The sequence below is a fragment of the Halichoeres trimaculatus genome, unplaced genomic scaffold, assembly GCF_033239565.1.
Source record: "Halichoeres trimaculatus isolate MK-OKI-2021-1 unplaced genomic scaffold, fHalTri1.1 fHalTri1_scaffold_2, whole genome shotgun sequence".
Lineage (NCBI taxonomy): Eukaryota > Metazoa > Chordata > Actinopteri > Labriformes > Labridae > Halichoeres > Halichoeres trimaculatus.
In genome coordinates this window covers 36523156-36544648 of record NW_027437180.1, presented here as the reverse complement: position 1 = coordinate 36544648, position 21493 = coordinate 36523156, and the positions used below count along the sequence as shown (strand labels likewise).

General features: G+C 40.0%; 1 protein-coding gene across 3 annotated transcripts; it reads right to left on the bottom strand.

Moving 5' to 3' along the window:
* Positions 1–3: 3 nt before the first annotated feature.
* Positions 4–21065, bottom strand: LOC141805568 (centrosomal protein of 95 kDa-like). 3 transcript variants are annotated; one of them, XM_074690684.1, is made up of 21 exons: positions 20860–21065; positions 17941–18069; positions 17499–17606; positions 15543–15653; positions 14666–14786; positions 11475–11551; positions 10870–11069; positions 8903–8972; positions 8721–8794; positions 8440–8630; positions 8224–8347; positions 8043–8139; positions 7750–7940; positions 6347–6433; positions 6006–6156; positions 3775–3944; positions 3613–3687; positions 3340–3492; positions 3081–3227; positions 2916–2987; positions 4–897 (listed from the first exon to the last, which is right to left on the bottom strand). In XM_074690684.1, the coding sequence occupies exons 1-21, from the start codon at positions 20882–20884 to the stop codon at positions 721–723; spliced, it is 2550 nt and encodes an 849-aa protein (XP_074546785.1). In that variant the 5' UTR covers positions 20885–21065; the 3' UTR covers positions 4–720. The 3 variants fall into 3 exon arrangements, with proteins under 3 accessions (XP_074546785.1, XP_074546801.1, XP_074546793.1); XM_074690700.1 differs by having other exon boundaries at positions 8224–8344; XM_074690692.1 differs by having other exon boundaries at positions 14666–14783.
* Positions 21066–21493: the final 428 nt, after the last annotated feature.

Here is a 21493-nt window from a genome sequence, read left to right as displayed (position 1 = left end):
CACAGTTAAGTCTGATTGCCAGGAGGGGTGAGTACATTTTTAATCGAAGGTGAAGACAGGAGGATGTTTGTGCTCATTAGCTACAACGCACGATATCAGTACATGGATTTAACGTAGCACAGCTGTACTTTTGGAAAACATCACAGGGAAACAATCAGTGTCAGATCGATTATCATCGCTGGTGGTGATCATATGGTTAATAAAAGAATCAGGAGACATCGAGCTAAAAAATAAATAATTCCATGGCATGGTTAAAACACAGGGTGACATCACACGTGTAAAAAGGGAGGTAAAAATATCAGTCAGTGTGTGACGTTCATACTTTGAGCTTTGCATCCGTGGTCCCTATTTGGCAAAAGGAAGAGCAGCTGACTCAATCTGCTACATCAACACACACACAGGCACACACACAGTTAGGATCCACTGAAAAATGTTCAGAAGTAGTAAAAGTCATGGAAGAGGAGGACTAGGTCCAAGGTGTCGTTACGATTTAGCAGCTGAGGTGAGAGGAAGAGTTAAATAAGCTAGGAGCTACATTTCGTCAGAGTTAGGATTGTTTTAGTGAACGACAAATCAGATTTCTTCTTCCTGTGCAAATCTGGAAGACGACCCAGAGGAGCCAGCACCGCTCTGACTTCAGAGGAGTCTTGGCGGCGTGTTCCTGTGGCGTGAATCCCCAGCGAAAGGAGCTTAAAACAGCTCGGACTTCATCTTTCCTGCTCAGTGCAGATAGCTAGGGTTGTAGTGGAAAGACGCCATATGGACCCGATTTCGAAGCCTCTGGACCTCCAGCTCCTGGAAATGATCGTCCTCGTCGTTCTGGATGATGATCTTCTGGAGTTCCCCGATCTCACGCTCCATCCTGGATCGCAGCTCTCGCTTCATCTTCAGCAGAGCCTGCGAACAGAGGCAGGAGGGATTACTTTAAAGACCAGTGTTACAGAGGAAAACTCTACTGTAGACCCAGCTAGATTATCCAGATCAGCACAATGACCAAAAAGGTTGTAAGCAGAGTGAAAGTGAGTGGGAAGTGGAGTAGGCGAATTTTGAAAAGAGCGCAATGCAGAATATATATTTTTTCAATGATGGGAATGTGAAGCAGGGTGTTGTCCCACTCCAGTTTCACTTTGTTGCCGTTCACATCACAAGTCTGAAGCATGCTCAAACCTGGCCCAGAATCAGAACATATTTTTTGGAGGGGGAGTGGAAAAGGAGCGGGATGCAGACATTGCTGAACCATGAGCAGTAATGGGTGGAGGGGTGTGAAAAAAAACAAAAACAGGTAACTGCAGGACTCTGCTCCACCAGTAGAGGGCGGTATATGACAAGAGCGAAAAATGACCAGTATCTGTAAGTGTAGCCCCACAATTAGCCTGTTAGCATGTCGGATATTCGGTTTTGTTGGTGCTTTATTTCCTGCAGATGGATTTGTTTTTTTTGTTTTTTTTTTTCTCTTTTTTTTTTCCTTTTTGTTTTTTTTTTCTCCTTTTTTTTTTTTTTCTTTCTTTTTTTTTTCTTTCTTTTTTTCTCCTTTTTTTTTTTTTCCTTTTTTTCCTTTTTTTTTCTCCTTTTTTTTTTTTTTTTCCTTTTTTTCCCTTTTTTTTTCCTTTTTTTTTTTTTTTTTTTCTCCTGCAGATGGATTTGTTGACACTTTTATTTTACAGATGAGCCCTTTCCTTTATTTGGTGGTGGCTCTTAGCCTTTTATATTTCCATATTTTGCTTCACATTTCCCTTCTCCTTCTTTTTACTGTTTGTTTTTATTATGTAAAGCGCTTTGTAACTTTGTTTTTGAAAAGTGCTTTAAAAATAAAGTTTATTATTTATTGTTATTACTTGGAAAGAGACAAATGTTGTCACCAATCACCTCTGTTTTGAAAAAACCTGAAACAGCTTGGGTACAGGTCGATCTCTGCTGATCGACCTGTGATCTAGCTCAAAAATGAGCCCCTTGTTGTTGTCGCCGACTTTGAGTGGGATGCATTCTAAACTTAACTAAGATGCATTCACAAGGACTTCTTCTGTGTTTGAACAGCTGTTGTAAACTGGATCTCCACTGACACGTTCAGTTGAAGGTCTCCAGTTTACAGGGTCACTTTTTAAACTGGAACACCAGGAGCTGACAGAGACACATTCACACTATCAGGCTCAAGGAAGACCATTATTTGAGAGGTACTTAACCAAGACCATCACTAAGTCCATCTGGGTTATCTTGTTTTGAGGGGGAATAAAAACCCTGTGGCTGCTCCACCAATCAGAAACATCCAGCTTATCCAGGCAGCGCCTCCCAAAGTTCCTGGCCATCTGAAAGGTATTACTCTCAGATAAATTTAGTACCCCAGAACTACAATTAGACCTGAGTTCCTGTGGTTTAAAAGCACCTAAAGGCTCAGACAAAATACACTTTTTATTTAAGGTAGATGCTTTTCATAGCATCTACTTCTCTTAATTGGCTTCCAGTGGCAGCTCTAATCAAATTCAAAGCTCTTCTTCTACACTCTGCTTGTGAAAGACGCCTGGTGCTTCCAGCCCAACTCGGCTCCAAATCTCTAGCCAGACTCTTCTCCTCTGTTGATCCCAAATGGTGGAATGAATTACCTAACTCTATACAATCCACAGAGTCCCTTTCTACTTTAGGAGATGTCTGAAGACTTATCTGCTCAGGGAAAACTTAGGCCCTTAATCTGAACCTTCTCTACTTTGTCCTCAGGGGTAGAATGAGTCAGGAGGTATCAGACCCAGCTCTTAGTGAATTTTTAGCACTAATTGCTTGTGTCGTGTATTGTTTTTGACAAAAGCGTCTGCTAAATGAAACTGTAGCAATAGAACAGGCTTGTCTCTTTCTTTCTCGTAAGCTTTGGTGTCTTTTGTTGAATGTATCAGTATAAGCTGCAATATGAAGAGGTTGAGTTTTACCTTTTCTTGAGCTCTTTTCCGAACCTGGATGTCCTGTCGCTCTTGTGCAAGTTTTTCAGCTAGAAGTGAAAACTGAGAAAAAAGAAAATCACCTTTTAAACACAAAATGTCTTACACCTGTTTGAGTCCTCTGGTTCTTCAAGAATCCCTGATGTGCGCCTTTACCTGGTCTTTGTAGTAGTTCTCCAGAGACTTGATGTGGTCCTGGTGTCGCCTCTGATGTTCCAGCCGTTTCTCCCTGGCGTGTGCTCTCTGCTCCCTCAGCTGTTGTTTCTGTAGCTCCAAACCCTCCTCAAACAGCTGACGAAACATCTACACACACCAAACACACACACACCTGAGTCATTATGTCATGTAACAGACTGATAAGGAGTTAGGAGGAGTCTACGTCTTGCATCGGGAGCACACACTCCTCAGTACCCACCCTCTCCTCCTTGGTGCGCGCTCTCATCAGGCGGGCCCGGTGTTGGACGTGGTAGTCGCTGTGGTATTTCTTGGCCCGTGCGATCTGCTGCCTCTGCTCCTTCAGCCTGTTCTGGGTCGACTTCTGCTGCTGGATTCGCTCCTTGAAGTCTCTCTGGAAGACGAACATTTAAGATCATAACTGGTGTGGGAGAAACTACTGCTTCAGAGAGCTTCATTCAGTGTTTTTGTAAAGGGATCCTTTGTGGGCGTGTGTGTCCGGGGTTCAGCTCACCAGACGCTTGCTGTGATCCTGGTCTTTGCGGATTAACTCCACCAACAGGTCGTGTTTTCTCTGCGCCTCCTCCACCTAGCAGACAAGCAAACATTTATTTCTCTCAGTCCAGAGGTGGCGTCTTAATCAGACCCCATCGTGTTCCTCTCAGAAAGTCCTGACCTGGCTGGAAAGTTTGTTGCGGCGTTGGCCTTGTGACGATGACAGAGCGTGAAGTCTGTCCACCTGCTGCATCTGCTGCTCCCACATCCGGCCCAGGGCGTGTGGGGTGATGTGAAGGTGGGGCAGCTCCTCCAGGAGCACAGGGAGGAGCTCATTCTCCTTTACGGTCACTAAAAACAAAACAGACAAACCCAGAGATCAAAGATGATTGTACAAAGCCATCCTGCAGCAGGTGAACGCTGCAGCAAAAACACACGTGATTTAAACATCAGTCTGCCAGAGCTGCTATTTCTGTCGTTACAAAGACAAGTGGGCCACATTTCAAGAGACAACGAAGAGAAAACTTAGAAAAAACGTTTGTTAATAAAAAGGCTCAGTCTTCATAGCTTAGAGCTTTAAAACCAAGCAGCAGTCTCTGGTCAAAAAAAATAAAAGTAGTCTACGCAAAAGTGCCAAAAACTGCAGTTCCTCAAGTGTCCACTTGAGGCAGGCTGCAGAAAGCCTGGAAACCTCACACACACTAAGACAGAAAATGAAGACTTTTACATCATCAAAATAGCTAATTTCTCTATCAGCATACACTGTACGGGGGTGACATTTTTCTGATACAGCGGTTATGGTGAAATCAAGATCAAGAGTTTACCCAGTCAGAGACACATCCTGTAGCTGTTAGTGAAGAGGCTCAAAGCCCGCGGACAAACGGTTTCATTAGATGAGTAATGTCACTGAGACTATGTCCATTTATTTTACAGTTATATTAAAAACCCATTAAAGCGCTGGCACTACCATTTTATAATGCATGGAAATCCCTGTATAATAAAGGGACATAGTCTCAGTGATGTCATCCATCTGTTTCTGAAAAAGAGTTCTGAAGTAAATCGTCAGTAGCAGCCATACTGGGTATGAGGCGGGCTTTGAGCCTCCATACTAACAGCTATAGGGTGCCTGCCTGCACCTCTGATTGGGCAAACTCATGATCTTGATATCTTCTAAACTGCAAAGTTATTAAAAAAACTTGCCTCTCGTACAGAGTGTGTTGATAGTGAAATTAGCGACACTTCTTGTACCAAGCTGGAAACATCTTTCTTTCTGCAGTCAAATGGCTTGGTGTGTTTGTGGGTTCTGGTACTTCCAGAGCCAGCCTCTAGGGGACACTCGTCAAACTGTGGTTTTTAGCACTTCCGCATTGCCTTAAGTTATTTGACCGGCAGTTGCTGCTTGGGAAATTCACATGTGGCGACGTTCCAATCACATGAAATAATTGCAAATTGTTCTCATTACTATAACTCATCAACTATTTGGGCAAGGAATTAAGAACTTTAAATCTGAACTAAAGATCTATCCAGTCAGTCTAGCCTTTGTGAAGAGATTTATCTTTTATAACTTACTTTGATTTCCTGTATTGGATTTATAAAGCGTTATCAGCACATTTATTTTTGTAGTCTTAGAAACTTATCATTTTAGCACTTTATTTATCTTTATCTTTCATTCTTAACCTTTCTATTTATTTAATTTCATTGATTTCAAATATTTACAAATTTTTTATGTTGAATATTTTATCTTACAAGTAGTGGTAGCAGTAATCTCTACTTTGAAACCTTGTATTTAATTACATTTTGAAAGTTCTGTGTATTTTTAATTGAACTTTTTTTTTATTACTGTGAGGCACTTTGAATTGCGATTTATTGTTATGAAAGGTGCTATTATGAATAAAAGTCGATCAATCAATCAATTAAATGGTTCCTGAAAATAAAAAATGAGCTTTGTGGGTGTGATTGCTGATTCTTTCAAAGCCACATAACCAAAAGACGTCCTGGTGGCCTATATGATACCTGGGCAATAAAGGGTTAATGAGAAATGGACTACTAGATCTTTAGAGATGGTCTTGTGATCAGGCCAGAGGGGATCAGAATTAGGTTTTTCAGTTTCAACTATTTAGTGGAGATTATGGTTTGGTAGCTTTAGCCTGAAGTAATGATAAATAATGTGATAATTTGTGAAAAGAGAACACAGGCAGCATTGTGTCCAGCAGCTACCATCTCTTCCTCTCTCCAGCTCAGAGCGAAGCTAGAAGTTTGTCTGAATCAAGTTTTCATCAAACCCAGGTACATCTGGATAAATCTTTATATGCTCAACTTTTTCTTACAGATATAATTTACTGAGGTGTTTAAGCAGATATGAAACAAACAAAAAAAACTCAGATGTTTGCGTCATCAGTGCACGAGTCTTACTTGACGTTGCTTTCCTGTGGGCCTCGTGCCGTCTCCTCCCAGGTGAGGTCTGTGTGTTACGTCCTGACCTGTGCTGGCTCTTGGTCCTGGCTGGAGAGGGTCTGGAGGCCTGTGAGACATCACTTAGGATGGCTTCTCTGTACTGCTGCTCCTGCACACGGACACAAAAACAAAACAGGAGTTCATACACGGTGTCAGAAGTTAAGAATAATGTTTGTCGTCATATCTGTGTTTTCAGTTCCTCTGTTCCCCAAATAATACTGTTGATGTGTACTATGATTTATTTCCTCTTCTTAAATAAAGATTTTAAAGGACTACACCAAACAAAGCTTCTGACTTACAGCTTCCTGAGCTCTGAGACGAGCCTTGTCGACATCAGCCTGTTGTTTGTCTTCGTATCTCTTCAGCTCCTTCTCGTAGGCCTTAATCTGCAGATACAGAGAGTCTCACTTTATTTCACATGGACATGGTGTGACAATTTTTTCTCAAAAATAATTGAGTGTACAAGAGTTGTTACAGAAAATAAACTACTGAAATGTTTTGTTAAATTTTCTTATTGAAATAATTCAACCCCCAAGAAAACAAACCTTTGAGAAAAATACGTATACTTTGTTTTTTTTGTGACTTTGATGTAAAATATAAATATAAAAATAATCTAACACATGATTAGGGCTGCAGCTATCAAATATTTTAGTATTTGAGTATTCTACTGAAAATTCCATTGGTTTCTTGATTAATCGATTAACCAATTAATCAATTACTCCATTCATCGATTAATCGAGTAATCAGATAAAACAAATTTTTGTTTAGTTGAAGAGGAATTATTTTTTAGAGAAAATTTGTTTGAAACAAGTAAAAAAACAAGTGTGACGGGGCTCTGAGAGACTGCTGCGAGCAAGTCGTCCGGTATATAAGTGAGTGATTCTGGATAGGGGAGGGGCTTAGTACGCGTGGCTCGTTGAGAAGCAGCTGATGATGCAGATCAATACCTGCTTTCACATCAGTCTGCAAACTCCAGAAAAGAAGCCAGATTTGTCGCTGGTCAATTTTTTGGAGGAAAGATGCTCTAGAGGGGTCTGAAAGTCACTAAAAACAACATCTATTTGCAACGTCAAGGCCTTGTCCACACGTAACTGGGGACTTTCAAAAACGAAAATCCCCCCTTATTTGTTTTTGAAAATACCTTCGTCCACTTGCAGCAGGCAAATCCGCCAATAAGAGTGGCTCGAGGCATGCCAGACCCATGATTGTTAGTGTTTTCCAGACATAAAACCGCTGCCAGCCAATCAGAATGAGCTCTCCTCATTCAGCTGTGACATTTGAGAACCAAAAACTCTGCTTAACGGCGTCCACACGAAACCATGAAACCAGAGTTTTTCTAAAGTCTCTACTTTGGCCAAAGTTTTCAGAAAACATCATTTTTAGTGACGTAAAGCTGCAGTTTCATGTGAAAAAACGTGTAAATGTTTAAAAAAATAAGTGGTTTCCCCAATATTTGGCTACGTGTGGGCATGGCCCAAAAGTATTTTGCAAACTACTTTTCTTTGATCATTTAAAATCTAACAATTTCCTGAAGGGGAGGACATTCCTGGTTCATTTCTGTAATTGAGTTACTCTAATTAATCAAGGAATTGTTTCAGCCCTACATATGATTCATTTCAGAGACATAATCAATACGTGTTAAGATGAAAGCTGGAGACCGTATGAAGATGAACTTCAGGCCTGACTTTGGACCTGCCCGTACCTTGACGTGTTTCCTTTGAGACGGTCTGTGGTGTGAGTCTTTTCGTCTCGTATGATCTGACACCGACAGGTTGGTTTGTCTCCCGTCATCCAGACTCAAAGCTTCTGCCATAGCTTCTCCTAACTGACCCAGCAGAGGACGACAAGGGGGTAAGGAGGAAGTCTGATGGGTGGACTCAGGCTCAGGAGTTTCTGAAAAGCAGAAAAAAAAAAAAGAATCAGTTCATGTTTTTGTCTCTTTTTAAATCGTTGATTTAACCCACAGTGAAGTGTGGATCAAAATAAGATGTGTACCTGTGCTCTGCCTGCCAGCGTCACTGTGCTGAGACAGCCTGTCCTCTTCTCTCACGTCGCTGGACTCTCCACTTTCACTCAGAACTCGTTTCAGCATCTACAGAGAGGAAAGTGTGTGTTCGATTCTTGTATCGTGATGTTTAAATAACTGCAGTGAAGCCACAGTTAGAGGAACACAAACCTGATCCAGTTCCTCGAGTCGATGTGAGAGTTTCTCAGATATGTGATGCAGCTCCTCTTCCGCTTTCTTGTTCCTCTGTCTCCGACTCAAAAGAGGATCCCCAAAGTCCTCCACCTCTGACCTGCTGGTGGATAAAAGCAGCACCGCAGTGACCTCACACTGTTTTTTCAAAGAGGAACGACTTTAAGTTTTTCGCTGGAGCTCGACTTCTCCTACCTGTGCCCCGTCTTCTCCCTCTGACTCGTCCTCCTGTCCAGTTGTGTGGGTGGATAATCCAGATCTTCCTCGTCCTCCTCTTCAGTGTCAGGAGGAGATGGTGTGGCGGCTGCCATCTCATCCTGCAGGGTGAGGAAGAGGACGTCAGGCTGGGCGTGGAATAAGACGCGTCTGGGGCCGCCGTTGGTTGGCTGAGATTGAACAAAAGGAGAATTTAACATTCAATCAATAACATATCTGTCCAGAAAATGTGACAGGTGAGAGGCTCGTTGCTGTCTTACCTCTAGTGCTTCTGCTTCTGTTTGTGTTTCTGTCTCAGGTCTTTGCTGAGCGGCCTGAAGCTCCTCGCTCACATCTGGGAATTGAGTAAAATATGACATCAGGATTAAATTGTGCTACATCTGCACAACATCCCATTCTGATAATTCAGATAATTTTATTCAGACACATTTATTTTACTCACCAGGAAGCTGGAGAAGAGGAGGAGACTGTTGTCCGTTTGTGATAACTGTCTCAGTAACGGGCACAGACATCTGTAAGAGAGGATCAGAAAGTTGTAGGGAGATGAAGAAGATACTTCTTGCATTTATGTAGTAGACAAATGCTATTTTCCAAACCGCCTACTACCTCCTGCTTTTGCATGTAGTATGTAGTATGACTGTTCTGTTTGGTCTGTTTTTTAGTATACTACTATGGTTTCAGTTTCGGAAAATGGAGCCACAGGTGATGGATTTTTGTGCCTTCACTATAAATGTACAACATAAACTTTGGGTCGATCTTGGCATTTTAGTTAGTTTGTTGATTTTAATCACAGTAGAATCATAACATTTGATTTTTAATCTTACACCAAAAGTTACATATTGCTGAAAATTAATCTGGAAGGGATATTTATTTTTTACAGCTGATGGAAAAATACTTCTATATATAATCCACGTATGGTTTAAAAAGAGAAACAGTGGTTTAAATGGGCTTTGTTGGATTTGTAGAGGTAAACACCTCTTTTATAACTGGAAGTGACAAGATTTACTGCTGTTTCATTCTCATCACTTCACTTCAATCTCACAGATCATCTAACGTTAGTGTTGTTGTATTGTAGTTGTAATGCTGACTCGTTCCAGTAGATGGCAGTAATTCACCGAAACCTTCCACCCACATAGACAAACAACGTAAACAAACAACAGTATGTCAGGTAGACCAGTCTGTTGCACACTGAGAAATTTTCCTAGATCAGTAGGACATCCAAAGATTTTTGGCATACTGCAGATTTTGCAAGTTTTCGCATACTGACCACTACAGACTGAAATCAGCCAAAAAGTAGGCACTGCTAGTGTAGGCGGTTTGGAAAACAGCCTAAGGACGCGGTCACACTGGCGATCCAAACCGTGCCGTGCTTAAGCACGATTGACCCCTGCAGCGCTGTTCCCCAGCTGGAGAGTACGGCCGGTCACACTACCCCAATATGAACCAGACATTAGTGGGTATCACACACCCGCATGGACCGCCTACGTCATCGTGAAGCGTTTGTTTACATGAAGAGCGATCTCATCAGAGTCAGCACAATGAGACACAAAGAGCACTGCTACAACTTTAGAGACTTTTAGACTTATGGTAAGTCGTTTTTACCCGACACAGCCCTCTAACATCCCCCCTTTGTTTAAAATGACTGTCGAGAGATGCGCCATCATACGTCATGGATCGCACGATCTGTCTGCGTGGTTGTGCTCATGCATGAAGTAAACCATGCCGGAGCCCACCTCTCTGAAGCGTACCAAAGCAGAGATGTGAATCGGTTGCAGTCACACTGGCAATTCAAAAACGTGCTTTAGGGCTGAAGCGTGCTTAAGCACAGTACATAATCCAGGATTAAATATGAGATTATCAGCACAAAAACTGGTTAGTTCTGAACACTATTTCTCAGGATCCATGGACTAGTCAGATTTTCTTGAACAAGGACGAGTTAAAAAAAAGATCTGCTATTGAAAACAAATGTGCGCCATGGATGATGGTGCTCATGGGAAACAGAGTCTTTAACCCTAAAAAACACTACAGATTCTGGTGAAACGTGCCACTGCAATCAAAACCAAACAGATGGTCCAAGCTGTGTCTTTAATTTAGGCTCTTTGTTGGACAGAACGTGTCCTTTTATTTTGTCTTTATGGATTGCTCCATCATCATCAATACCTGGTGGAGCTATGAGATTCAAGATTCAACGGTTTTTATTGTTGATTTTCTATATTAAAGAGGACATAAAGAAACATTTAAATACTGTTTGTCTCTTCAGACAGTATAAATAAAAAACTAAGTATAAAAATGTAAGAACAGGAAAAACATACATACAGAAATTTACAGGGCCAAGCTGCTTCCTCAAAAGTAGTTTGCATATTCCTTCACACCACATGCAAATAACAGAAACTGGACCTGTTATTGTACCTGGGTGGCAGCAGGAGCAGCCTCCTCCTCTGCTTGCCCTTCACTGGTGGCAGCGACTGTGGCGGGTTGGCTGTGGCATGGTGGGTCTGTGTCAGGCCTGTGGGGGGTGTCGCTCTGGTTTGGAGGCTGCAGAGCGATGGCTGAGTGCAGGGGTTCAGTCAGTGGAGGGTGGTGGGGGTCCAGGAGACTGGAAGCGGGGACTGTGAAGAAGGTTTAGGTTTAGGGGCAGCAAAGGGTGTGTTTGTATGTTTTCCATGTGCATGTTTCCTTCAGGTACTCCACCCTCCACCCACAGTACAAAAACATGCTTGTTATGGCACTGAATTCCCTGTAAGTGTGAGTTTGGTCCTGGAATGGGGAAGTGTACTGAGTGAAAACTGTCTCTTGGCGGGACAGGCTCAAGCCAAACCACCTCTAACAGTAAAGCTGAACATACAGATAGATTATTGATTGATTAAACACAGCTTCAAGTATTTTTTCAACTATAACAATTCAAAAATACAGATAAATATGTTTTTGGCTTGCAGTAATAACTGTATCCTGTAAGCAAAAACAATGACGTTTATTTCCTGATTGTACATAAGCTCTGAGTTTGTGTGCTTCACCTTCTTGTTCGGCTGTGAACTTCCGCGCTGAGATTCCCAGTCCAATAAGCTCATTCGTTGATCCCTTTTCTTCAGCCCTACAGGAACAAAGACAGTGTTTATTTGCATTGAACGTAGAACTTTATGCAACCTACAGCGCCACAAATTTGATCTTGTTGGTCTCAATTAATCCTTGAAAATCCATGTTCCTGTTCAATTCTTAAAGGAGCCAAAAAGTGCATGAAACCAAATGTTCATTCTGCATATTCTGACGTCCATTTGTTGTGTTTTTGTGGCTCTAATATGAAAAAAAGTTTTAAGTGCCTCTCTTAGGAAACTTTGAGAGTGCAGACCTGTAAGAGCGAAAATAACACCTACAGTTTATCATAATCATCTGAACCGTGAAAAATGTGCATCTTCCTGTTCGACTTCAACTATTTCACAGCCAACCCACAGCCTGTAAATATTTAGAAAGCGTTTAGGTATGAAGTTAGCATGTTGTTGTGTCAACAGGACGTCCAGCAGGATCTGTTGAAGGTAAAAACACAGTTAGAGTCACGTGGGGTGAACCTGTCGCATGTTTTGCTTTGGAGGGTCCAAAATACACAAAAAGTCTGTTTAAATTTGTCTTTGTGTGTGTTTCTCGTGCCTCCAGTTTGTCTTTCTACTTTCTCACACATTCTGTCGTTGTCTGCAATTCACAGTGTCAAAACATTTTGTAAATCCTCTCCCAGGGCCTGAGATCTACTGACCAGCAGTCCAAAACCCCAAGACTCTTCTTTTGCTTCGTTCATGAGAAACTTTCTAAGACGGTTAGACCTTCGTCATGACTTGGAGCAGTCCAGCCCACCTCCTGTACCTGGTGTGTGTTCATGGGAAGTTTCTAATTATACATTCAGCAGCACCTGGAGGGTGAACCACGGGACACAAGCTCACATTTTCCCAGGCTTTCTTTGAAAAAGCTGATGGCTCAAAAAAAAATAAAAAACAAAAACCTGAAGCTCCAGTTAGAGATGATAAGAATCACTGAGCTGGTTATGAACTTTCTGTGTCAACTCAAGCTTTCTGCTGTGGGCTCTACGGGCTCATGTGAAAAGATGGGTCGTCACTTGAGACTTCTTGTGCATCAAATTGTGTAAGTGTGGAATAAATTTTGAAGAAATTCGGTGTAAGCTTGTAAATTCAGTGATTTTTCTCCCATTATACACAGAGAGAGTCACTACTCAGTACTAGAGGTGGGAGAAAAACATCAAAGTATCAGGATTTTTTTTTTTACATTTTTAAAATCCATTTACTTTGTTTATAAGCCTAGAAAGTAACTCACATGTGATGAGCATTTTTGGGGAAAATATAACTCCTGAAAAAGTTTGTAGATGACATCATCATCAACATAATTCAACTTTTTTTTCATGGTCTGGTGTTTAAAAAATCGCACTTTAAAACAGGTGATCTCTGTTACCCACACAAAACTTTGTTGCAGTTGTTAATAAAATGACAGTGATGTATATTTAATTTTTAACCATAGCTCGGATCATAGCCTGGATTCAATCAGGTTATGGGCTTGAGAAGTTACTGTGGTCGAAGGAGAGCTGGTTTGTCTGCCCTTCACTCTTTCCTTAACTTTAATACAACATAATATGCTTCAAACTCCCGAGAAACATAATGCAGAAAATGTCACAACGATCACATGATCACAGTGACCACACTGCCGTCATGTGTTTCGGGGAGTGTTGCAGAGCAACGAGGACACATCAATACAGAAGTGTGAAGTGTCAGCAACTTTTAGCCCCGTTTCCACCAAGTAGGCTGGTTTGGATCAGTACAGTTGGGTACAGATTGGCTTGGTTAAGCCTGATCCTGTTTACATTTCCGCAGCAAACCGTGGCCCCTAGTGGTAGGCAGCGTGTAAGCTGGATGCTGATAGCTGCATCAGTTTCATAATAGCGTGGCGTCGAAGCAGTGCGACACAGTGTACCCCACTAATAAATCTAATGAATAAGAAAAATGCGACACAGTAAACAAAGAGCAACGATGGAAGACATACAGCATTTTGTCCTCTCTGTGATTGGCATGTGGCTCTTTGATACAAAGAACAATCAAGCTTTGTTTCAGACTGTGTGCTGCCAGGAGAAATACAGCCACTTTGGGGTAAGTGACGATTCTTTTGACCAATCAACACAGTCTGCAGTGTTGTAGCTCCACCTTCCAAGACAGATCGGTTCAGTCTGGCACCCATACAAGAAGGTCCCAAAAAGCGAGACGGCTTGTCTAGGTTATTTGGGGATCTGTCCTGGGATAAGTCAGTGGAAACGCCACACAATGTGTGCCGTACCGAGGCTTACCGAACCGGTCTGCTTGATGGAAACGCAGCTTATGACCCCCCTATGGAAAGCTCCCACAAAGTGGGACAGTTCGTCTTGGTTATTTGTGGATCTGTCCCAGGATTAGAAAATGGAAATAGTGTAAAATCTGTGCCGTACCGAGACACTCTGAACTGAACCACTTGATGGAAACAGGGCTTTTGTGTAGAGGTAGACCCATATATCGGGGCCGATATTTGGACATTTGTCTCTATCGGCCATCGGCCGTATTTTCTTTTAAAAAGCCGATTTTTGATCCGTTGTATAAAATGATGCAATTTTTGATCAGGCACAAAAAAGATGAGCACCTCAAACTTGTGGAACCACTTGGATACATTACATACTTTTGTTCAAATTATATTAATAAGTCTAAATTTCTTTTTTGACATTTTAAGAAGAGTGTGAATGTTTACTACTGCTTGTTACATTGTGTGTTTACTCAGACAAAATATTTCATTGTTTTGAAAGCTGAATAAATGTTCAGAGGACTGGACACGACTTGTTGTAATAGATTTCTTTTAGTTGCTCAGAAATTGCTGCGTTTCACAAAAATGTGATAAATATATATTTATTTAACAATCGGCCTGAATATCAAATTGGAAAAATCGGCTATGCATATCGGCATCGGCTGCCCGAATGTGGAAAGCATCGGCATCGCCCCCCAAAAAACCCATATCGGTCGACCTCTACTTTTGTGGAGAGTCAGTGCAAGAGAATAAACCAGACTTATAAATTGGAAAAAAGGAGGGGTCTTTGGAAACACACAGTAAACTACCAACAGCCCCTAAATATTTAAACAATTTTAACTCAAGAGTCTATCCTGTTGTTCATGAGTGAAAGTGTTTTTCTTACTCTCCACAGGAAGATCCAGACTCTCTGTCAGGTTCAGCCTCTTTGTGCCCAACAGGATCACTGCTTGTTGGTTCCTTGGTTGCATCCAGGACGTCCTCATTAAGACTGTCATTGAGCTCTTCTGAAAAAACACATGTAAAACATTATTTAAAGAAGTATAAAAATACAGAAGAAGCAACAAAAAGAAAGCGAAACTTCCGATTTCAACATTTTAGGACCTCAGAGGAACTCAAAAGAGGAACAGATGCTGCAAACTTTAAGCTCAACAAAGCTCTTACACACAATTTCACAAAGCAGCGAGGTCTGAAATCTTTTATGCTCTGCACAAAGGTGAATGAAGCAAAAATAGACACTTCAACTGCTGTCCATTGCTTTTTGTTGTGTTTGATTATCAGAACAGCACATTTCTGCTGTTTATCAGGCCTTTTGAAGACTTTTATCTCTTGTGAGAGCTTATTCCCAATTATGGACGACTAATTGATATTTGGCAGAGGTCTGACGGAGCATCTTCCAACACAAAGGCAGGCTCAGTGCTGTCAAATTAAAGCAGCTAACTGTTCCCCATGAAGTCCAGCACCAGCTGCTCTTTAATTAGACTAATGACACTTAGTCATGCCAGTAGACAAACACGGGAGCCTCACCTCAACAGGGATTTAGAAACAGACGCTAAAGGCTGTAATGAAGATGGCGCTTCAGCCACTCTCCTGCAGAGCCGTTCAGTGATCATGAGTGTGTAGAAAAGGCACATTTTGTAAACATCAGCTCTGATAATCTGATTTGTCTTTTCAGGATATCTGTTTGCGTACGATAATATTATCAAATTAATCGAAGAGTTTTGAGCAAAAAGAAAAGATAACAGTACGCTTTCTCTACCTACCACCATCTTGTGACTCCTCGCTGATTTCCTCTTTGAGGTATTCCAGGAGGCCGTCGAATATTTCCAAGAGGTTTTTGATAGACTCTCTGTCCCCTCTGACAATATTTTCTCCTGCAGGAAAACAGCTGTTATTAGTAAAACACCCAGTTATCACTGAATTCATTACTGAAGAAAATAAAGGAGCAATTGTCCTGTTTTGGCTTCCTCGCTTTAGGGGGAGTTAAAATTTGACACGCCACCCAAAATAAACCGGGCAGTAAAATTCATCAATTTTTATGATCCCATCCAGGATTAAGCTTGGATAAAGAACGGCATCATAGCTGCTCTTCCAGGGTTCCTACAGCTTAAGGCAAGTTGAATTTAAGACTTTTTAAGACTTTTTTAATGACATTGGAAATCAAATTTAAAAACAAGTCGACAACGAAGCACAATTGAAACAAACAAAACTAACAAACAAAAACACCACATGAACTACCTGGGTTAGAGGCAATTTTAACCCAATGTTTATTTTACATAAAACATCACTTTTGACCTTTTTTAACCCCATTTTTACAACTTTATGCCTATTTTACCCCTATTCATCTTTTTGGCAGCTGTCACAAACATTTTTGGATTTTTTTCATGGTTTTTGAAATTTAATTTCAAATCGAATACTCAGTTTTGCCGCAATAATCAATTTTCCACTTTTAGATTTTTTTTGCAGATTTTTCCTCATTTTTTTTTTCTCTCTCCAGGCACCCTAGGTAGAACCAAGACATGCGTCTGCTTTAAAAGTTCCTGGTGCAACCCAAGGTTATAATAGTTAACTAAAACGAAACTAAAAACAAAAACTAAAATTTAAAATACATTGCAGTTAACTCAAACTAATAAAAACTAGAAAAGAAAAGAAAAACGATAAGTAAACTAAAACTGTATCTTGTGTTCACAAAACTAACTAAAACTAACGAAAATAATAGACAAAATTCCCGTAGCTATAGTTTCTAACAATATTAATAGCCTTTAGGATTTAAATTAATCCGACACATTTTCCTGACCAATTTTAAGACAGTTTTCGGCAGTTGTCAGCGCCATACGGCACCATCACAGCGACATATAGGGACGAGCTTGTTTACTGCACTGACTGGCTGTGCGCTGTGCTGCGACAAAACGTAGTGGAGCAATGAATTAGAGCATCTGTAATAGTTTAATTGTTACAGAGTCCAAGTTTTTATTTACTGAAGCTCATATTATATTGTTTTTTTTTATAATTAATGTTAATATTATTTTTATGTAATTCATATTAAAATTATTTTATATAATTGATGCTTATATTTTTTTATACTAACTTTATATTATTTTCATGTGTTTAAGGCAGCAGCCATCACTTCAGTATCAGCATTGACTGAGCAGTGAGCACTATGTTGGACTGGAAAATGAACAGTATGACAAAATATTTACTCTGACCTTTTTGAATCCTGCACCTGGTTAATAAGGTATGAAAAAACTAAAACTAAACTAAAACTAAGCCTTGTTGCAAAAATCAAAACAAAATAAAAACTAGAATGCCGCTCTAAAACTAATTTAAACTAAACCGTAATGGAAAATAAAATGTCAAAACTAACTAAAACTAAACTATAGTGACAAATCCCAAAACTATTATAACCTTGGTGCAACCATATTACCGTTTTGTTAGTTCCACTATTGTGGTTACGCAATGTTGCCACGAGAGTAAATCAGGAAATTATTTAGAAAAATAGATAAATGTTCCTTAATATTTTTTTTACTTCAAACTAACAAAAATCTTACCAATGTGTTCAATTTTTTAAGACTTTTGAAATTTGGATTTAAGACTTTTTAATGCCAATTCAGGCCTTATTTTTAGAATTATGAATTCAATGCCTTTTAAGACTTTTCAAGGATCTGCAGGAACCCTGTCTTCTGCCTGCTGTTTCTTGGTGTTCAGAGAAAGTGTGTTACCTGTGATGTGTGAGAGACTGATCTGAAGGTAATCCAAGGAAAGTGAATCAATCACAGACTGAACATTGTGGATGTCATCTTCTTGACTGCATGGTACGGCGATGTAATCTGCAACAAAAGAGTCATACAGTGGAGTGGCATGAGTAAAAATCAAAACATACTGGAACATGCTTTCACACTCCCTGGAACATGTTAGGCTTTAGCTTAAGCTCTCTCCTGTGCTTCACATCGACAGTCTCGTGATGGCATGTTTGACGGTCTTAGGAAACAATCCTGGAATGCTAAGTACACTCAGGAGGAACTGAAGCTTGTAAACATAGTATTTCAGTCAAACCATCACATGTTAAGAGGTTTTTTTTTTGCTGTTGTGTTATTTTCTGTAGTCAGATTAACTCATCACACCACAGTATTGACATTAAGTAGCTCTGCAGCTTGCTCTTACCTGGAACTTTCTCCCCCAAGATGCTCTCATATAAAGCGATGAAAGCGCTCGCATCGCACTCGGTGAGTTTCCTCAGCCTCAGGTTCACGTGACACTTGCTGAGTAAATCATTTGCCACATCGATCCAGTCTGAAAGGATGGTATCATAATAAAATTAGTTAAACAGGAAATATGTTGAAGATACATAGTGTTGAAGCTACTAATGAGAGAATGCAATATAACACCATAATTTGCTTAAATTTGAATATTTTTTGGTTTTACATTTAATACTGAAATATTGTGTTACAGTAGTTTTTCGTGGCTGCATTTCTCTGTTTCTGTGTGTCTTTTTCTTGAAGTTCGGCCACCGTAAAGTGTCGACTAATGTCGTGAATGGCTAGCTGAGCCAGAAGAGGAGTTTAACTCTAGTCAGAAATGTGTTTGAGCAGGACGAGGAGCAACGTTTTTCTGACACTGTTAGGATGTTAAGGGTGGTTCAAGACAGATAGCAAATGTAATATCAGTTGTTACCAATGGCTTTACTTCTTTTTTGAGGAATAAAAATGTTCCCTTTTTCTAGAAACTTTGAACTCCTGTCACTTTTGTCTTTGGATCGTACAAGAACATCAGAGTCAGTAGTAACAAGTCCTGTTATGAAGAGGCATGGGAGCTTTTATTTGAATTAAGTTGGTCACTACACAAAGCATAACTTTATTCATAGAAACATAAGAAATGAGCGTTATAGGGAGGGATGAATTAGGTACTTCTGTCTAGGGACAGGTACCTATTACATTTGAAACGGTACGGTACTGATGCTCGGTACCTGGCAATCAGTACCGGTACTCAACGGTACCAATTTTCGATACCTTTTTGTGTTTATGTGGTAAAAAATATACTTCTTTTCATAATAAAATCTCAATGTTTTTCAATTTAACATTTTGATTCTTCAATATATAATCTTGCAATGCTGTGTTCATGTCCACCATGGAAAATCACCTACTCTTCCACTCCCTCACAGTCACAAGGATGCATTTAGGTACCAAAACATGGTACCTTATGATTTTATGTGAATCTCTGTACTCTGTACTTTTGACAGAATTCAGCCGGTACCTATATAAGTACCTAATTCGGTACCCATCCCTACTTCTGTCTGTAGTACTAAGTACCAATTCACTTAAAATCAAACAGTACCAAGTTTAGGTACCTACATCCATGTGACTGTGAGAGAGTGGAAGAGTAGATGATTTTCCATGCTGGACAGGAACACAGCATTGCAAGTTTAAACACTGAAAATAGTATTTTGATGTGATATTGAAAAACTCCAAGATTTTAATGTTAGAAATTTATTACCACATTAACTCACAAAAGTACTTAAAGTCACTGGGCATTAGTACTGTATCGTTTCAGATGTGAACGGTACACATCTTGGTTTCTGTCTGATACAAACTCAAACAATTAGATCAGATATTGGTGACAAAAGACCAGATCTATCTATCTAGTTCTCTGTCATCAATTCTGATAGGTTCATGCATTTTTGCATGGCAAAGCTAAAATATGAAGACCTCCGAGAGTAGAGATGGGTACCTTTCACATTTGAACAGATACAGTACCAATGCCCGGTACCTGGCAATCGGTACCGGTACTCAACGGTACCAAGTTTCTGTACTTTTTTGTGTTTATGTGGTAAAAATATCAATTAGGTTAATAATGAAATACAAAATAAATCAATTTAAAAAATGTATTCTTAAATATATAACCTTGCAATGCTGTGTTCATGTCCAGCATGAAAAATTCACCTACTCTTTCACTCCCTCACACTCACAAGAATGCATTTAGGTACCTAAACATGGTACCTTTTGGTATTACATGAATCTGTACCTGGTACTTTTGACAGAATTCCAATAAAAGTACCTAATTCGGCACCCATCCCTATCTGAGAGTGACTTGAAATATGTTAAAGTTTGATTCCTCATATATTCACTTCTGAGGTTAAAGGTCCAGTTAGTATTGGATTGAGGTTTGAGATTTACTTGTCACAAAAACACATTTATAATCTGGTAATTATCAGTCTCATCCTCACATTAAGGAATAGAGAATGCTAAATTAATACTGATATCATTTTGGATCAGTACTGGTATTGGCTGTTGTAGGATTGGTATTAATATGGGGGGATAAGTATACAAATAGTGAATTTATTCACTTCACTTCATTCACATTTGTGCATAGGTGTTGTGTTTATAAATATTTATATTGGTTTAGGAGATATATTTGTGGGCAGCTGTAACCACAGACAAGCGTCAAAAGATTACATTCCAAAGATACATATAGAAGGAATTTCTATATCTATGGCAATTTATAGAAGACAAAAATAAGTTACATAACAGTACATTGAACGTTTTAAGAGTTTAGTGAATCTCTAGGAAATTTTACAGCTAAAGTCAGTTTGTGTTTTGAAAAATGAAGCAGAATGATTAACCTTCTTTTACATGTTTAACGGTGATTTCACAGTATGGGTTTTTGCTTTTCACACTGCATACGAAACCGTAAAGATTTCTCTATTGGGACTTTCAGTTTGTCTCTAGATTTTTCTTTTCATTCTTTTCCTCTACGTGTTCATAATTACAATTCAATTAACTATCTGAAGTAAAGCTTCACCTTTGGGTTACAAACGACGAGCCCTGCCTCAGCTCCACCGGCTGAGTTCACCAAAAAGTAGCTAGCTAACGTTGCTAATGCAGTTTGTCCTCTCACAGCAACAAAAAGCGTTCAACTAACTTAAACTATGACTTGAGACATCTTTATCAGAACAGTTTCATGTCAATGAGGCGACAGAAGGAGGGAAACCAAATGACTGGAAGGTCGCTTACAGTAGCTAGTGTAAGCGTTACGTGTCGTTAGCTTTGCCCAGACAGAGTGCACCAACACCGGACAGTCTCTTACCCCTCTCTCCCTCCTGGGTTCCCATCAAACTGCAGACAATGAGAGGCAGCTCGGGCCCGAAATCCACCGACAAACCGCTGAAGAGTCCGGTAAATCCCACAGATACGGTAAGTTTGGTTGTTGTTATGGGTTTCGGTAACGTTAAAGTGGAGCTGGATCGGTTCTCATTTCAAACTGAAGACTTCTCTGATTGGACAATGCAGCGGTCTTTGTTTCCGGAAGTTACATTTGATGGGTGCACACTGCCACCTATTGGTTACTGCGTGTAATGCAGGCAGCAATGGTATTCAGAAAATAAATCCACGTTTTTTTCAACTGTAACCACATTTAAACCAGATAGTACCGCCTTAAAAACCCCCGCAGCCTTTAAAGAAATAAAGAAGGGAAAGGAAATAAAATAAAACAAATAATAATTACACATTTTATTTACAAACCACTTAGAATATACTCAACAACACTTTATAGATCACAAAAGCACACGTAAAGACAAAACTCAGGTCATGTGAAGACTTTATAAGTCATTATAAAATAGCCTTACTTTTATACATTTTCAAAAATTTAAAATGTGTTTTTCTAAATGCTGTTTCTCAGCAGACATGGGCGATGATGCTCATGGGAAACAGTCTTTATTCTG